Here is a 17,992-nt window from a genome sequence, read left to right as displayed (position 1 = left end):
TATATGCGTTAATATGCGATATTTGTTTTTCTCTTTCTGACTTACTTCACTCTGTATTACAGTCTCTAGATTCATCCACATCTCTACAAATGACCCAATTTCCTTCCTTTTTATGGCTGAGTAATATTCCATTGTATATATGTACCACATCTTCTTTATCCATTCGTCTGTCGATGGGCATTTAGGTTGCTTCCGTGACCTGGCTATTGTAAATAGTGCTGCAATGAACATTGGGGTGCCTGTGTCTTTTTGAATTATGGTTTTCTCTGGGTATATGCCCAGTAGTGGGATTGCTGGGTCATACGGTAATTCTATTTTTAGTTTTTTAAGGAACCTCCATACTCTTCTCCATAGTGGCTGTTAGGTTGGAATCTTGAAAGAGTCAGTGTCATGAAAAAGAAAATGCAATCCCGGTTTTTTATGAAAAAGTTACCAAAGCCATTCTTAAAGTGAATATGTTTTTTGCTTGTTATTATAGAGTAATTTTCTTAGATGTGATGATATTGTAGTTTTTGGGTTTTTTTACAGGTATAGAAAGTTTATAGCTCAGCATTGCCAATATAGTTAATTTGACACCTTAGTGCTTAGTCCTACTTGCAAAGTGATTAACAGCTATACGGTAACTTGTTTTATTGTCATCAGCTTTGGCTCAGATGTTTAAATACTTAAGCAACTTGGAAAGATTTTTTCATTTGTGTTCTGTTTTCTTGTTTTTTGCGTGGGCATGGGTGCAGGTGGGGATTATAATAAAGAGGGGTCAGTTCAATATAATGAAGACAGATCAGGAACTAAACAGCTACTAAAATTTCATTTACTGGGACTTCCCTCGTGGTCCAGTGGTTAAGAATCTGCCTTCCAATGCAGGGGACAGGGGTTTGATCCTTGATCAGGGAACTAAGATCTCACATGCCACAGGGCAACTACCCGTGCGCTGCAACTACTGAGCCTGTGTGCTCTGGAGCCCGAGTGCCACAACTAGAGGGCTGTCACGTCACAACTAAGACCCAATGCAAACAAGTAAATGAATAAATATTTTAAAAATTTATTTAAAAATTTTTAATTTACCATTTCCTTACAAAATATATGTGGGAGAATATGGCTTAAAGACAGATGGGAAAAGCCTCTTATTTTTTCATACTACTTTACTGTACTACTTATCCAGTCTGACAATAATGCCAAATTTATTTACTACCTAGGGCAAGGGTAACTAGGAGGAATTTTATGAAGTCCAATTAATTTTGTTTCTGAGATCTTAAGTGCTTAAAATTTTGGAGTTCTTCAGATTAACTCAAAAAAAAAATCAACAACCAAAATACCCCAAAGGTTAGATAAAAAGCAATTGGTTAGCCATTAACAATTATCCAATTCTTTCACAGATTAGGATTAGTTAGTAGACTAATAGTCTGTAGACCAAGGCAACTTTTCTTAAGCAAGATGCTTCTATTAAGGAGAGAAAAATGATCTCTTCAAAAACAAAACACTAGAGTAACGGAAATAAAAACAAAAATAAAGAAATGGGACTTAAAATCTTTTGCACAGCAAAGGAAACCATAAACAAGACAAAAATACAACCCTCAGAATGGGAGAAAATATCTGCAAATGAAAAAACAGGCAAAGGATTAATCTCCAAAATATCAATATCAAAAAAAACCCAAACAATCCAGTTAAAAAATAGGCAGAAGACCTAAATAGACATTTCACCAAGGAAGACATACAGATGGCCACGAGGCACGTGAAAAGAAGCTCAATGCTCAACATCACTAATTATAAGAGAAATGTACCTTAGACATAGAGAATGGACCTGAGGACACGGGGTAGGAGGGGGAAGCTGGGGCAAAGTGAGAGTAGCATCGACATATATACAGTACCGAATGTAAAATAGCTAGTGGGAAGCAGCAGCATAGCACAGGGAGATCAGCTCGGTGCTTTGTGACCACCTAGAGGGGTGGGATAGGGAGGGTGGGAGGGAGGCTCAAGAGGGAGGGGATATGGGGACATATGTATGCACATGGCTGATGCACTTTGTTATACAGCAGAAACTAACCCAGTATTGTGAAGCAATTATACTCCAATAAAGATCTATTAAAAAAAAAAGAGTGGTCTAAAATCATTCTAGAGCTATCTCTTGGGTCAGAAATAGAACAATGGACAACTCACTTTCCACAAACGTACCATTTTCCCTTGCTTCCCTCTGTTCCTCCCTACATCCTCCCTCCTGCCTCCCTCCCTTTGTTTTATTTATTTGAAAAATTTATTTATTTTTGGCTGTGTTGAGTCCTCGTTGCAGTGAGCGGGCTTCTCATTGCAGTGGCTTCTCTTGTTGGGGAGCACGGGCTTTAGGTGTGTGGGCTTCAGTAGTTGTGTCCCACGGGCTCTAGAGCGCAGGCTCGGTAGTGGTGGTGCATGGGCTTAGTTGCTCCGTGGCATGTGGGATCTTCCCGGACCAGGGCTCAAACCCGTGTTCCCTGCGTTGGCAGGCAGATTCTTAACCTCTGCGCCACCAGGGAAGCCCCTTTCTTCTTAAAAGAGAGAAGTTGGTTTTATATATCAAACCCAGAATCTTCATGTTTCCCAATTTTGGTGCTAGAGATCCCCAAATTCCTTGAACTCATTTGGGAAGGTTTCTGAAGGTGTGCATTATAGTAAACAGTAGCAAAATACCAAACCACTTCTATTGCTAAAAAGCAGCTACTCCTGCTTGTGCTTTTAGAATACTAGTTGTAAAACAGCAACAACATGCAAAGTGCGCCATCAATTGGGATTTGAGCTATTCTAAGGAAAAAACATTGTTTTCTTTAAAAACAATCCAAGGCAGGATGTCTATAATCATATTGGGCAAATATTGAGTTTTGGGGGAAAATGTCAGAAAACATCCAAAAGGAAGAGACAATAGCATTATATTTAGTATTCTAAAGTCATGCTTTAGGTAGTTAACTATGATTCTGGTAAGACCAACTGCTCACACGCACACACATAGATTTTAATGGTTAAAAAACCCTCAAATTTGTTACTTTATTTATTTTTTGGATGCACCACGTGACATACAGGATCTTAGTTCCCCGAGGAGGGATGGAACCTGTGTCCACTGCAGTGGAAGTGTGGAGTCTTAACCACTGGATCACCAGGGGAGTCCCCAGATTTGTTACTTTAGAAAAATAAATGCAGTGGATTTTCAGCAATATTATTGACTCTGATTGCTCAGTCCACACATAAGTAGTAGTTGCTTTCTATGGTGATAGGGCTTCTCTGCACTAATTCCCATCATGTTGAAAAACACTAGTGCAGGTTAAGTAAAGACCAAACTGTTGCACAAAGGAAGATTTACTCATCAGATCCCACTGATGTGCCTGTCTCCTGGGCAACCTTCTTGGTGAAGCTTTATTGATTTGATTCAAAGTTTCCTGAGGAATCCAGATCAGGTCAACATCATTCTGACTTGACCTACCCATCTCTACCTCTGTATGGGTCTCTTGTGCTTTCTAGATTCTAGGAGCTGATGAAGGCCAACAACTACAAAGAGCCCAAGACCAGTAAGGAACATATACCCGAAGATTGTTTCTCCATTTAACCCATCTTCTGTCTCAATAATTGTAACTGTTTGATAGAAGACAGCATCTTGGAAAATGTTGCCGTTCAAATCTTTGTAGTTCAGACCAGACCAAAGGGCCTTCCACCCACGGGCTCTGCAGGAATGAAGGAGTACTCAAAAACTGCCTGCCTCTGGGGCGGCACTACAGTGTTCAGAGGAAGAGCTGTGAAATTCTGGATGTAAAACTGGTAGTCCTGAAGATAACGGAATGAGGTGTCTAGAGGTTCAACAATAAAATCTGGTCTGTAAAGCCTACCAGGAACTTCACAATGTTATCTGCTGGAAACTCTCCTTTCACAAACAGGATGGTTGTATCTGCACTCGGTGAAGCTTCAGGTTCACCAGATACATCTTCTTCCTCTTTATCTTCGGCCAAATATGTGGGTTCATCATCTTCCACCTCTGCTTCATCGTCTTCATCTTCATTTATAGAATCTTCCACTGTTTCTTCATCTTCTGTAAGACCTCGAGTCACTGCCAATGAGCCTCCAGGATCTCCTCGGAGCAAGAGGCTGGCAGGGAACAGCAGCAGGAGAAGCAGCAGCAGGCGGGGGAGGGACTTCATGGCGCCGCCGCTCCGGCGTCCAGTCCCTGTCCGTCGTAGTTTCATAGCATATTGTTCTTATTCTGTGGAAATGCATGCTACAGTATTTAATTATGACATGTCATGATGTAAAGTATTAGTTATGAAACGTTATGATGTCTGCAACTCAAATGGTTCAACACAACAACTTTCAAGCGGTTCAACAACTTTTTTTTTTTCGGTACGCGGGCCTCTCACTTTTGTGGCCTCTCCCGTTGCGGAGCACAGGCTCCGGACGCGCAGGCTCAGCGGCCGTGGCTTACGGGCCCAGCCGCTCCGCGGCGTGTGGGATCCTCCCGGACCGGGGCATGAACCCGTGTCTCCTGCATCGGCAGGCGGACTCTCAACCACTGCGCCACCAGGGAAGCCCTCAACAACTTTTATAAACACACACATGTACATACACACATACGTACATCCATACTGGGAGAAAATGAGCAGAAACCGCAAAATGGTAAGAATTGTTTGATCTAGGTGGAGGGTATACAGGTGTTCACTGCACTGTGCTCTCAACTTCCCGTCTGCATTAAAATTATCCTAATAAAATGATGGAGGGGAAAAACACCGCCTCTCCTCGCGGAACCGCCTCGGGTCCGAAAGGTTGGGAGAGCAGGTGGGAAGGCCAGCAACGCCCTCACCCCAACCAGCGGAACCAACCTCGAGACTCCATCCGGGCATGCTCAGAGGCTCCGTCGCGCCCGCCCCGCCCCTCGGGGTACGTGAGCGCAAGGCGCAGGCGCCCGGCTCCCGGCAGCCAGCGAGACGCCAGCTGCGAAACGCGGCGGACGCCTGAGGTGCGGGAGCTCTGCGAGGATGGAGGCGTCGAAGGTGGAAAAGTTCAGCACCGCCGACAGGGGAAACGGGCTGCGTGCGTTGACGCCACTGCGCCCCGGAGAGCTGCTTTTCCGCTCGGATCCTTTGGCGTACACGGTGTGCAAGGGGAGTCGTGGTGTCGTCTGCGACCGCTGCCTCCTCGGGTACGTACCTCCCTCGCCCACCTGAGTCCAGAGCAGTGAGGGGTCCGGGGTGCTGAGGGCGTGGTGGTGGGGGGCCCAGCCCTCCCCGGGACTCCCCCTGGCTGTGGCTGCACAAGGTCTCGCCGGTGCTGCCCAGATGCCCAGCCCCGCACTTCCCCAGATGAGCGGCTCCCAGGGGCGCCTCGCAGCTGACAGACTCCGCTTGGCCGTCCCCTGGGCTGCCGCGGCGGGGGTTGGAGGGACCCCAGACGCAGCCCCAGCTGGACCCGCTACCACCCCACCCCGCCGTAGTATTAACTGGAGAGAGCCGGTGGGCAGACTTAAGGGGAAACGTTGGGCCGTGGGTAGTTTTGCTGCGGAACAAAAAAGTCTGTGTCTCAGGCGATAAGCTTCATTGGTGCCGTTGTGGAAATCACAGTTGGCGGAGGTGGGGGTGAGTGGGAGAACGGATGGTGTAAGTAAGGCTGACAGCCGAGGCCTCGCCAAGAAAGTGCGGGGCTCGCAGGACGCAGAAGAATCTTGGTGTTCACGGAGCACTTCCTGTGGTCCAGGTTCTGTTTGGCCTGGGGATACAAAGATGAACGGGACGTCCTTAAGAATCCTTAAGGAGCAGATAAGTGAGCGAGATAATTAATTACAATGTATCAGAAGGGCTGAAATAGAGATGCAGTACTGTGCTGTAGGAGCATAAGTTACTGAGGTTCCATCGTGTGCTTTGCATTTAATGACTGCAGGCAGGTCTAACTCTTAACCACCTATCTAGATGCAAGAATTCATGTGAAAGTATTTTGTAAGCCTGTAAGCACTGGGTCAATGTAAAGTGCTATGGGAGAGCAATTTATGGAAATGTGTAATATGTATGCACAGTCATAGGAATTGTATTCAAGCAACAATTGTTCTTGAGCTCCTATTATATGTCAAGGAGAAGAGCTCTGTTTTAGATGGCTGGGATGATTTTTTTCCATGACTGCTCTTCCAGACCTATTAGTGTGGGATTGGGGTGGATGGAGGTGAGGGGGTAAGTGCAAAGCTCAAATCAGTAGCTTGACCATTAGTATTACTATGTCCTTATTTGGTTCATAATTGAGGAATTTATTTTCATATTTTAAAGTTACTTAATTGTATTTATTGCTTCCTGAAGTAATGATAACAGCAACAACAAAAAAAATTCTTTGAGGAGTGAACACCTTGAAGCTTTTGTAAACTGTGTGATTGAAAACAATTCATTCCTTTCAAGAAATGAAATGCTGAAGGCTTCAACATTGAAAGTTATAGACCTTTGATTCTCATTCAAGCAAATTAGAGAGAAAGCTGGGATGTTCATCCTGTTAAATCCTTTGGAGGTGTTTCTAGAGTTTGAATGTAGTCCAGAACAGAGAACTTGCTTTTTCTTAAGTCTTATAACATTAATTGATGAAGATGTGGATCATCTTGCAGATGAAACCAGACTGCCAAGTTATTTAGTAGTTGGAATAGAAAAGTTTTGGAATGAATACACGATGACAGATTATTAATTGAATTATCAGAGCTGAACTTTAGTTCACATGGAACATGGAATTGTCCACTTTCCAAATAGACTGCACAAACCCAGCCCTTTATATGTGGCATACTTCTTGATTTGCCAATAAAATTCCATTACTGCTATCACTTATTTTTCTTATTAACAAGAAATGTAACGATTTAAACGAGAAAAGGAATTTCATGAAAGAGTTTTGGGGAGTTTTTGGCATCCTTTTAAAGTCTAGAGGAAACCCAGCTCTGAAAATGGGCAGGAACCAGGGGAGTTCCACAGTCAGAATTGCACTTCAGAAGTAGATGGGGTTGGGACCTGGAGAGTACGTTCCTTCTGACGCTGCCTGGTAATACTGGGTTCTGCAGCATGTATCGCCAGCACTATGACACAGGACCCTACTGCTGCTGCTATTCTTGCCACCACTGCCGCTGCCACTGCTGCTTGGGAAACTGGTTATTGCTGGAAAGTTGCCAGCTCAGCCATGCTTCTTTGTGATATTAGCGTTTTCTTTCTTTCTTTTTTTTTTTCTATTTAATTTTTTTGGCTGTGCCGCGAGGCTTGCTGGATCTCAGTTCCCCGACCAGGGACTGAACCTAGGCCGTGGCAGTAAAAGCCCGGAATCCTAACCACTAGGAAACCAGGAAACTCCGGATATTAGCTTCTGATTCAAAGTTCTCAGTGGGTGTCTTGGATTGGTTGAGCTTGGGTCACTGCCTGCATCCTAGCTACAGGGGAAGTTGAGAAGGTGAGTAGTTGGCCTTCCTGGCTTTTAAGAAAGGAGGCAGGTTCTACTTCCCACCATATGCATATTATAATGGGGAAATCAGCAAACATAAACATAGGAAAGGTAATATCAGTAAATGCCAAGGATCCAAACAAAACAAACTAAAACAAACAAATGGATTTTTTTTTTTTTTTTTTGCGGTACGTGGGCCTCTCACTGCTGTAGCCTCTCCCGTTGCGGAGCACAGGCTCCGGACGCGCAGGCTCAGCGGCCATGGCTCACGGGCCCAGCCGCCCTGCGGCATGTGGGATCCCCCCGGACCAGGGCATGAACCTGCGTCCCCTGCGTCGGCAGGCGGACTCTCAACCACTGCGCCACCAGGGAAGCCCTGCACTTAATTTTGGATTGCTAGGACATAGTTCACAGGTGCTGAACTAGTGCTCCTAGTAGTAGGAGCTCTGTTGAACACTTCTGCTTCAGTGGTGGTTGTGTTTCTGAAGTGCTTAGCTGGGAATCACTGCAGCCTGAGGGTAGTGTTAGAGAAATCAAACTTTGGTGCGTTGTCTTATGCAGTTTTCTACCAATATTGAATGCTCATCAATGGGGGGATACAATTCTGTGTTCCTTATCACCTTGTAAGTAAAATTTGTTTCTTATTAGCTGTGAAGTCCTTAAGAGTAGATGTCTTTCAATTTTTGTAAACTCCAGTGCCTGGCATGTAGTAAGCTTTTAATTTGTAGTATGAACATCTCGCAGAATTCTCCTCTAGTTGTTTTTGTCCTTTTGCTGCCTTCCATTTGAATTAAGAAATGGAATGAAAATATTAGTTTGTAACGAATAACAACAGTTCCATGGGAAGTGGGGGGGGACCAAAATAGAATAAAAGAACAGGTATTTATTGTAATTACTTCATTACTCTCCAGATCATTTATTGTTATAAGATTCTACCTGATTTCCTTTGGCCTTGGGCTGTTTTGATTAGTGCTTTAGTTCTTGCATATTTATTTTTATTAATAGAGAAACTTAAACCTGCTTTATGACTTCTCTTGCTTTTTTCCTTTCATGAAGGATTGGCTCCTGGTTTTTTGTGTTGTGAGTGGGAAAGAATGAGGTATATAAATTGGAGAAAGATTAAATGACAATGAAATTGTGACCTGAAATAATTTATATTATCCTTTTTCTTATCCATTTTTAATTTGATGGAGCTGGAGAAGATTGACAAGGGTTATTTGTGTCTTCTGTTTGTTTTGGTATATGTAACACATAAAATTCCATTGTAATTATTTTGTTTGTAGGTCTCCCCACTTTAGTGACCTAAGTCTAATCTTTATATCTCTGGGACCTAGTACACAAGTGATTCTAACTGTTGGAGTTGTGAAGGGATAATATTTTGGGGAATTTAAAGTCATTCTTTGTTTGTTTTTGGTTTTCTAAAGTTCCAAGTTGCCTGCAGTTTCCATTATCAAGAGCTTCCATGGCAAACTCTAATAATAGTTTCTTCTGCAGGGTAAAGAGGGTATTTCTTCCATCACTAAAGCCAAGTATGAGGCTTAGTGCCTCCCAGGAGGAAGGAGAATGAATTGGAAAGTCCATCTTTTTTCAGCCCTGGTGGCTTATGGGAAGCAGGGGATAGAGGGCGGGGGGAATAGATTGTGAGAAACATATGTTCTGACCTTCCGTGTCTGGCCAAAGTTCTGGGGTTGGGGTGAGGGTATTAAATGGGTTGACGGGTCAGTCAAAAGTAGAAGGCCTTAAAAAAAAAAAAAAGTAGAAGACCTTTGGCTCTGCTCCTTATTTGTAAGCTTGAGAGCTGTGTAGGCTGTTGCTGTGCCAACATTGGGGGCTAGGGCATAGCAGTGGTAAGAGAAAGTGGCCGGCTGCATGAGTCTGTGCTAGCAGGGGATTCTGAAGTGCTCTCATATCACTTCAGGGATGTGGACAAGCTTAGAGGCCTGGTGGAACAGCAGGCATCATGACAAAGGGCTGTGTGACTCTAGGTCAGGAACATGGAGACCAGAGGTGGGAGGCAGCATGACATCCCAAAAGGTGAGATGGCACCAGTCCAGCCATAGGACCTGATCACTGCCTTGCAGCAGAGACCAGTGAGGATCCATAGAGACGTCAAGATCTGAGGTCTTGCCACCGTAAGGATGTCCCATAAGCCCCACTTGGAGAAATATTTACCTGAAAGCGACTGTTGAAACCAGCTCTGGTAAGGAGTTAAACTTAAATGTCTGAATATTAACTGGAAGAGACTGAGATATTATTTGGCAAATATTACATTTCTGGCTATTTACTAGGGTGAGTGTTCTTGAGGAAGCTTGGATTAATTATAGAAAAAACAGCCCCGTGTTCATGAGACAGAGTAGATCAATTATAGGAAATAAAGCAACTACATTTGAGCTACAGTGTGGGTAAATATGATCAGGCAGTAAAGGGCAAAAAAAAGAACCCTGGTGAGATGATGTAATCCGTCTTGGCCAAGGACTGAACCTGGGGTGGAAGCAGGAGGGAATACCTTCTTATACTGGGGTAAGAAGAAGAGGTGCCTGAGAAGGTAACAGCAGTGACTGCAAGGCTTGAGGACAGCTAGGGAGGCGGCTGCTGAGTGACAGATTCTCAGAGAGGAGAAGGTGTGAAATATTCTTCTAGGAGAGGAAAGTGAATTGCTTAGGAAAATATAGCGGGGTTGCTGGGAAGTGCTAAGGGTCCACTTAAAACTTTTGTTCATTTATTTACCGTGAGAGCAGTTAGCAGACTAGTGCTCTTTTCTCCCAGTGGTCGGCAGTTTGACTGTGAGAATTGGGCTCACCCAGGGCTACCTGGTTACCATGATGGGTGGAGAGAGGAAGCAGGAAGCTGAAGTCGTGGGCAAGGAAGAGTGTAATCATGGACCATATTTCTAAGCTAGGGACTGAGGTCATGAGGAAGGTGATGAACAGTGAAATGTGGTGGAAGCAATGGATTAGAGGACCTGATGTGCTCAGAGCGATGGTGGAGTGGTCAGAGGATGGGGTGACTTGACACACATATGCTTTAGAAGTAGTGTGTGATTTGGTACCACAGGGTTTAGGGTATGCAGAAAGTGACTGAGGTAGGGAATAAGAAAAATGTTGGAATGATCAGGAGACTGAGAGGCCGAGGTGTTAGATGAATCTTCTAAATAAGTGAAGTTACCAAGAATGCTAGGCATTGGAAGGAATGGTTTCAACAAAGGCAGAATTCTCATTTTGGCTTCCTGACCCAGGGTTTAAGGGCTGACCAGAAAGAGCCAAGTGGAGACAGGGAGGCGCTCACTTCTGTTCAAATAGTGTATAAAAGACATTCTCTGGGTTAACAGCTGGTTTTGTGAAGTATCCCAGCACCAGGTGCAAGTGAGCTGCTGTAGTGTTGCAGACTCTTCCTGGGGGGATGGGCTTGGAAGATGGAAAGACTAGCAAAATCTTCTCAAGGGAAGGACCTTGAGAGCATTGAAATCAGGGTTTGCACATTCCTGGACAGTGGTTCATGGGCTTACTGGAAGGTCAAGGACTTAGAGTAAAATAAAGTAGAAGGATTGATAATGATGTGGGTTGGGAAAGGACTCTTTGGATATGACTTCCATTTTTCTTTTTAAGTGGGAGTTATAATTCCTGTTTCTTTTGCTACTACCTTTTCTTCTGCATGGAACTTTGGTGAAGGGCTGTATGGCAGAGCCCTGAGCCTGAAAACATTTGGTCCATGTGAATGCCACAGCAGAGGACGTTCTTAATCAGACAGGATGACCTGCTTTGTGGATAGCAGTAAGTTCTCCTTCTTCAGACAGCCTGGTGCTTGTTCAGGGGCTCCAGAACAGAGCAACCATGGGGACAGGGATGGAGGCTGGTGCCTAGAACTCAACAGTGCAGACTTCCTCTCACCGTGGCTATTGTGGCTTCTACTGGTACAGAGTGCCCAGTTTGTTAGGGATCCTGAGTTCCCCAAATGGCAGCACATGTTTGGGAACCTGGCCAGCTGGTGTCGGGTTTTTATTTTAGACCCTTTTGTCATGGAGGAATCATTGATTTGTTCTCATTGGAACACTCATTTTTTCCTGCCCTTGGATTTGCCTTTTCTACTTATGCTACCATCTCTGAGACCCACTGAAATCTTCTGTGAAGCTGTGCTACTCCTTACAAGGTTGGCTCTGACCTTCACAGAAAGAGAATTGAAGCAGCGGGCTAATACCTGTGGTTTGACTTCTCTTGACTTATATGCTGTCATTTGAGGCAGCTGATTTCATACACCCGTGGTTCTCAAACTTCAGTCTCAGGACCACTTTACCCTCTTAAGAATTATAGAAAAAGATTTCATAGGAGGGTTAAAAAAAAAAAGTTATTTAGGGCCCTGCAGGGGTTTAAACAAAACATAACCATGCAAGCAGTGTGGTTATATTTATTGATTTTACTGCTTAAAATATTAAAACTGATAAGTTTTGAAATTATATACAGTCAGCCCTCCATGGATCAAAAATATTCAGGGGACAGAAGAAGTTCAGAAAGTTCCAAAAAGCAAAACTTGAATTTGCAGTGCAAAGGCAACTATTTACATAGCATTTACCTTTTATTTACAACTATTTACATACATTTACATTGTATTAGGTGTTATAAATAATCTAGAGATGATTTAAAGTATATGAAAGGATGTGTGTAGGTTGTATGTAAATAGTATGCCATTTTACATAAGGGACTTGAGCGTCTGAGGATTTTAGTATTGTGAGGGTCCTGGAACCAATCCACTGCAGATACCAAGGGACGACTGGATTTAAACATAATGAATCATTGCATTTTGACAAGGATTTTAATGACACAGACTGTATTTGCAAAACAAAAGAAAATTTGCTGAGAAAATTCGCGTACTTTCATTTTTGTATGTCTCTCTAATGTCTGGCTTAATAGAACACCCTCAGATTCTCACAACTGCTCCTGCATTTAGTGTATTGTAAAATCACAAGTCGTTTAACCTCTAGAAAACTCCACTGTACATTGTGAGAGAAAGAGAATAAAAAAGACAAAAAATATCTTAGTATTATTATGAAAATAGTTTTGACCTCGTGGGCCTCCTGAAAGGGCTTTGGAGTCCCGGGACCATACTTTGAGAACCACCGTTATAAAAGACTGTACATGTCTTTTGTGACATTTGGAGAGGCTCAGATTTGTTCTCTAGTGTATGTTGTGAACCATGAACAATATTTGTTCTGGTTTTCTTGTAACCTGCCAGGATGTACTGGGATCAGGAACCAAAGTATGGAGTTAGTGCCTCTCTGTTAGTATGACTTGTTCAACGTTTGCTTCCCATCTTCTAACTCTGGCTGGTTCTGGTCGTTTAAGAGTCAAGGGACTTGCGATGGTGATTAACCTTGATTATTAAGGGAAAGTAAGAGAGCCATTTTCCATTTACTTGTTACCACAGTATATGATGACTGAAAATTATTTTTCAGTAGCTAATATGATTATCACTTACTAAGCAACGACAGGCATGATTTTAAGCGCTTTACCTTAAATAGTACTTCACTTAATTCTCATAATGACTCTAAAGTGTCTATTATGTTCCTTGTAAGCACAGATATGAACTAGAGAGCATTCAGACATTTGTAGGAGTGTAAATTGGTATGCTCCTTTGGAGGGCAATTTGGTAGTACCTAGCAAAATTGAGCACTGTGTTTTCTTGACCGTAGTTTTGGGATTCTGACAAATGAAAATAACAATGGTTGCACAAGAATACTTAGTATAGCATTTTTGTAATTAAGAAAAAAGGAGAGAGAATTTTAATGTGCATTAATAGGGACTGGTTAAGTTATGGTGCAGCCATATTGTAGAATCCATGTAGCTGTTAAGATTGAAGTGGATCTGTTTCTACAGTGGATGTGGATGGATGTCAGTAACACATTGTTGGGTGAATAAAGTTGTAGAACAATGTGTGTATTTTAAATAAAATTTTTGTGTGCATGTACTTGTGCGTGTAGAAGAGGTCTGGAAGAACACCCCAGGATTCTAATACGGTTACTTTCGGAGGATGGGACTTGGAGGGGGGAAGATATCCTTTTGTATTTTATATATTTTGTATTTCTCAAAGCTTGTATCACTTTTTGTAATTAAAGATTTGAATAAACTTTGAGAAAGTCTTTGTTTCATTTGGAATTGTATAAAAGGGTGGTGCTGCTTGGGATGAAGGTGACTTTGAAATTTTTGCCAGTTTATGTCTGCTTTTTTTTTTTCTTTGAGTTGCCAGCTGATTAGACCAAGAGTGAACCTCTTGATAAAACGTGAGCCAGGTGAGCCAGTTTACTGGCTGGCCATTGGCATTAGAATTTGAACTGAGAGAAGTAGAACTTCTCTTCATGGTCCTCATCATAATTCTCCGTGCTCTGACTTTGCTCAGGCCTGGTTATTCAGCTTTCCATGGTGTTTCTGAGATATCACAGTATCCATTAGTAAACTTTATTCATTTTCCTTGGGTGGGTACATAAGATGACTACATTTCCGAGCCTCCTTGCAGTTAGACTGGGGCTTGTGACTCAGTTTTGGCCAATGGAGTTTGGGCTAGAGGTTGCACAAGCCATTTCCAGGTCTACCATAAAATATCCTGTGCCATGTTCTCTGCTCTCTCTTACCTTGTCTTGATGACTGTGGGGGCAGTGAGTTGAGATGGAGAAAACAAGAAGTATGAGTCATGGCATGGAAGAGAGCTGCTCTGGGGAATCACTCTACATGCACCAATTTAGTAGGAGCTAGAAATAAATCTGTTAAGTCACTTAGAGGAGGCCTTATTTAACCTTAATGTGCAGAAGAATCACCTGAAGATCTTGTTAAAGTGCAGATTCTGCTTCAGTAAGGTCTGGGCTGCATGTAAGACTCTGCGTTTCTAACAAACTCCTAGGTGATGCTAAAGCTGCTGGTCTGCTGATCACACGCGTAGCAGAGATTTACAAGGGTAGATGAAATGACTTATAGCCTAACGTAAGTACTCAGTAAACACTTATCCAGTGGATATTTGAGCATCCTGAATAAGATGAAAAGGAATTAGAGACTATACTTACATAATCAAATGTTTAAATGATTCCTAAGTGCATATCTCTTTCATGTATCATGGACTGGAATTTAGTTTTAGTATTATGTGTGCAGAAAATATGAAACGAGAACCTGGAATTATTTTAAAGATCATTTTGAACATTTACTTATTTTTTAAATTCTATTTATTTATTTTTGGCTGCGTTGGGTCTTCGTTGCTGCACGCGGGCTTTCTCTAGTTGCAGCGAGCTGGGGCTACTCTTCGTTGCGTTGCGCGGGCTTCTCATGGCGGTGGCTTCTCCTGTTGCAGAGTGTAGGCTCTAGGGGTGAGCTTCAGTAGTTACAGCAGACATGTTTTTCTTTTTAACAGAACATTCCTTATTTTAGGTATCACATCTGGAGGTTAACAAGGTCCTTTCATTGATAGTGTTAAGCTGATCACTCAGTCAAGCTGTTGTCCTATTTTTGCCACTGTGTATTATTTTTCTCCCCAGCCAGTTTGTGGGGAGACGTTGTAAGATCATGGAAATATCCTGTTCATTAAAATTTCCCCTGAGATTTATGCATCCATGGATGATTATTGATTGAATCTTTGCTATAATAGTTGCAAAATGCTCATTTTTCACCTATAGCACTCCTCCACACTTACCAGTTGACATTCAGTTCAGCATTCCACCATAAGAGCCTGTCCTCCTTCCTTATTAGTTATCTTGTTATTATCAGTATGGACTCACGTATTTCCATTTTTTCAGTGGTTTAGAATTAATTAGGTACCTAATTGTTTTGGTACTCAGATTGTCCCAGATCTTTTTTTAGTATGAAACCTTTCAAGGTAGATCCTGTGTCCTTGTGATATGCCCCCAAGTTTTCTTTATTCCTCCCTCCCTCCCTTCCTTTCTTCCTTCCTTCCTTCTTCTCTTTCTCCCTCCCTCTCTCTTTCTACCTACCCTTCCTTTTCTTTCCTTCTCTTCTCTCCTTTTTTTTTTTTCTTTAACACTTCCTTGCTTTCTGGCATAACAGATGTTCTAGACTCATCCTGTACCCATCCTGCCAAAACTCTGGAATCAGTATTTCTCTGAGGATTCCTGGTTTCTTTTAGTGAGGAATAATATTAGAGACCAAGATCTGAGCGCTAGATATGCTCACTGCCCCTGGGATGTTTTTGCTCTTTGACTCTTTCAGAGGACAGAGGAAGTATGCAGGTTCATGCAAATATGCATACATATACACATACGTACACATATTTTAGAAATCATGAGTTCACATCAGTACTTTCAATTCCGACTTGTCTCCTCAGTGTTCTTTCTTGCCTTTCCCGGTTCCATAATTGTATATCCTTTCTGGCTCAGTGAGAACTCTGGCCCTCGAAAGCCTTAATGTATTTACTCATTTGTTCAACTCTATATAATATCTAAAATTGTTTCAGAATTGCTTTGCCCACATCATTACCAAAAAGACTCTATTTGAGGGCTTCCCTGGTGGCGCAGTGGTTGAGAGTCCGCCTGCCGACGCAGGGGACACGGGTTCGTGCCCCGGTCCGGGAAGATCCCACATGCCGCGGAGCGTCTGGGCCTGTGAGCCATGGCTGCTGAGCCTGCGCGTCCGGAGCCTTTGCTCCGCAACGGGAGAGGCCACAACAGTGAGAGGCCTGCGTACCGCAAAAAAAAAAAAAAAAAAAAAAAGACCCTATTTGAAACAGTACAGAATTTGTTTACAATTTCCCTTTCCCCTCTACTCTGCCAAAGACTGAGAATATACAGTTAAATACTGTGTTCGTTTTACATTCTTTTTTTTCCCCTTCATTATATTTATTGGTATTTATTAGAAATACAATTGAGTGACTTCCCTGGTGGCACAGTGGTTATGAATCCGCCTGCCAATGCAGGGGACACGGGTTTGATCCCTAGTCCGGGAAGATCCCACATGTTGCGGAGCAGCTAAGCCCATGTGCCACAACTACTGGGCCTGCATGCCACAACTACTGAAGCCTGCATGCCCTAGAGCCCATGCGCCACAACTACTGAGCCCACTCGCTGCAGCTACTAAAGCCCGTGCACCTAGAGCCCGTGCTCTGCAACAAGAGAAGCCACTGCAATGAGAAGCCCGTGCTTGCTGCAACTAGAGAAAGCCTGTGCACACCAACGAAGACCCAACACTGCCAAAAAAATAATTTAAAAAAAAAAAAGAAATACAATTGAGTTCATTTGTTTCACTTTGCTTTCAGTTTTAGTTTTTCCCCCTCATCCTTTTTGATTTAATTTTATATTTTGAATATATGGAACATCCACATGCTTCTAAAACTCCAACTATGAAAAAGCGAAGTGTTAGCCCCCCTCCCATATTCATACTGTTCTTCCCTGCCACCCCTTGTAGGTAAGCAAGTTCATTGTTTTCTGGTTTATCTTCTCTCTGTCTCTCTCTCTTCGGTAAAGAGAAGCAAATATATGTGTTTATTATTTTCAATTTTTACACAAAAGGTAGCATACTGTATTTGCTCTTTTGCACTTGGCTTTCTTCACTTAAAAAATCTACTCCATATCGTATTTACAGAGATCTTTCTTATTCTTTTTTATAGCTCCAAAGTACTCCACTTTATGTGTGTACCATAGTTTCTAATTTCCTATGCTTGGACATTTAGGTAATTTCCAGTATTCTGCAATTGTGAATAGTGCTGTAATCAATAACCTTGCGCATAGGTGTTTTTATATTGTTGCCGGTATATACTCAGGGTAAATTCCTAGAAGTGGGATTGTTAGGTGAACGTGTAAATGCCTATGTGTGGGGCGGCACCATTTCACAACTCCACTAGCAACGTATCAGTATGAGAGTGCTGGTTTCCCTCAGCTTTGCAGACTCAGTGTACTGTCAACCTTTTGAATTTTTACCAGTCTGATGGGTGAACAGTGGTATCTCAGTATAGTTTTCGGTTTGCATTTAAATTGTATTATCAATAAAGTTAAACATCTTTTCATATGTTTAAAGGCCATGATTATATGAATATCTCTTTGTGAATTGTCTTTATATATCTTTTGCCTGTTTTTCTATAAGACTTTTGTTCTTTCCTTCAGATTTAAAACTTTTTTTGTATATTAGAGATATTAGTCTCATGTTTGAGAAATATTGCAAATATTTTCTTTCTGGTTGTCATTTGTGTTTTAACTTTTCTTGTGATAGAGTAATTCACATGTTTTTTTCTAGAATTTGTATACTTTAAATCTTTACATTTAGATCTCTGATTCATTTGAATTTATTCTTATGTATGGTGTAAGGAATGGATCTAATCTTATCTTTTTCCAAATGGATATCCAGTTGTTCCATTTATTAGGAAGATTATTTTTGTCCCAATGATTGGCTCCAGTAATCATATTCTAGATCATATACTAATTGGGTCTAACTCTTGACTTTCTACTCTTTTCCATTGGTTTATCTATTTATGCATAGGTACCACACTGTTTTAATTACAGATAATTTAATTTCTAGGGGTACTCTTATGTCATCTTCAAACACGTAGTTTCTTCTTTTTCAATTTTTATGCCTCTGAGTGTTCTTTCTAGGCTAATTACTTTGAGTAATGCTTC

At 42.2% G+C, this 17,992-nt stretch overlaps 1 protein-coding gene and 1 pseudogene across 1 annotated transcript in view; one reads left to right on the top strand and one right to left on the bottom strand.

Annotated features, from left to right (window-relative positions):
- Positions 1-3,103: 3,103 nt before the first annotated feature.
- Positions 3,104-4,635, bottom strand: LOC101281975 (translocon-associated protein subunit alpha-like; annotated as a pseudogene).
- A 257-nt stretch (positions 4,636-4,892) lies between these two features.
- Positions 4,893-17,992, top strand: part of SMYD3 (SET and MYND domain containing 3) — a 714,793-nt gene continuing 701,693 nt past the window's right edge. The window contains exon 1 of the mRNA XM_004270962.3: positions 4,893-5,149. Coding sequence (XP_004271010.1) covers positions 4,986-5,149 — 164 coding nt within the window. The 5' untranslated portion in view covers positions 4,893-4,985. The remainder of the gene's footprint in view (positions 5,150-17,992) is intronic.

Source organism: Orcinus orca, chromosome 1 (assembly GCF_937001465.1).
Source record: "Orcinus orca chromosome 1, mOrcOrc1.1, whole genome shotgun sequence".
NCBI lineage: Eukaryota > Metazoa > Chordata > Mammalia > Artiodactyla > Delphinidae > Orcinus > Orcinus orca.
The sequence above is the reverse complement of the archived record's forward strand: the minus strand, read 5'-3'. Positions and strand labels throughout refer to the sequence as shown.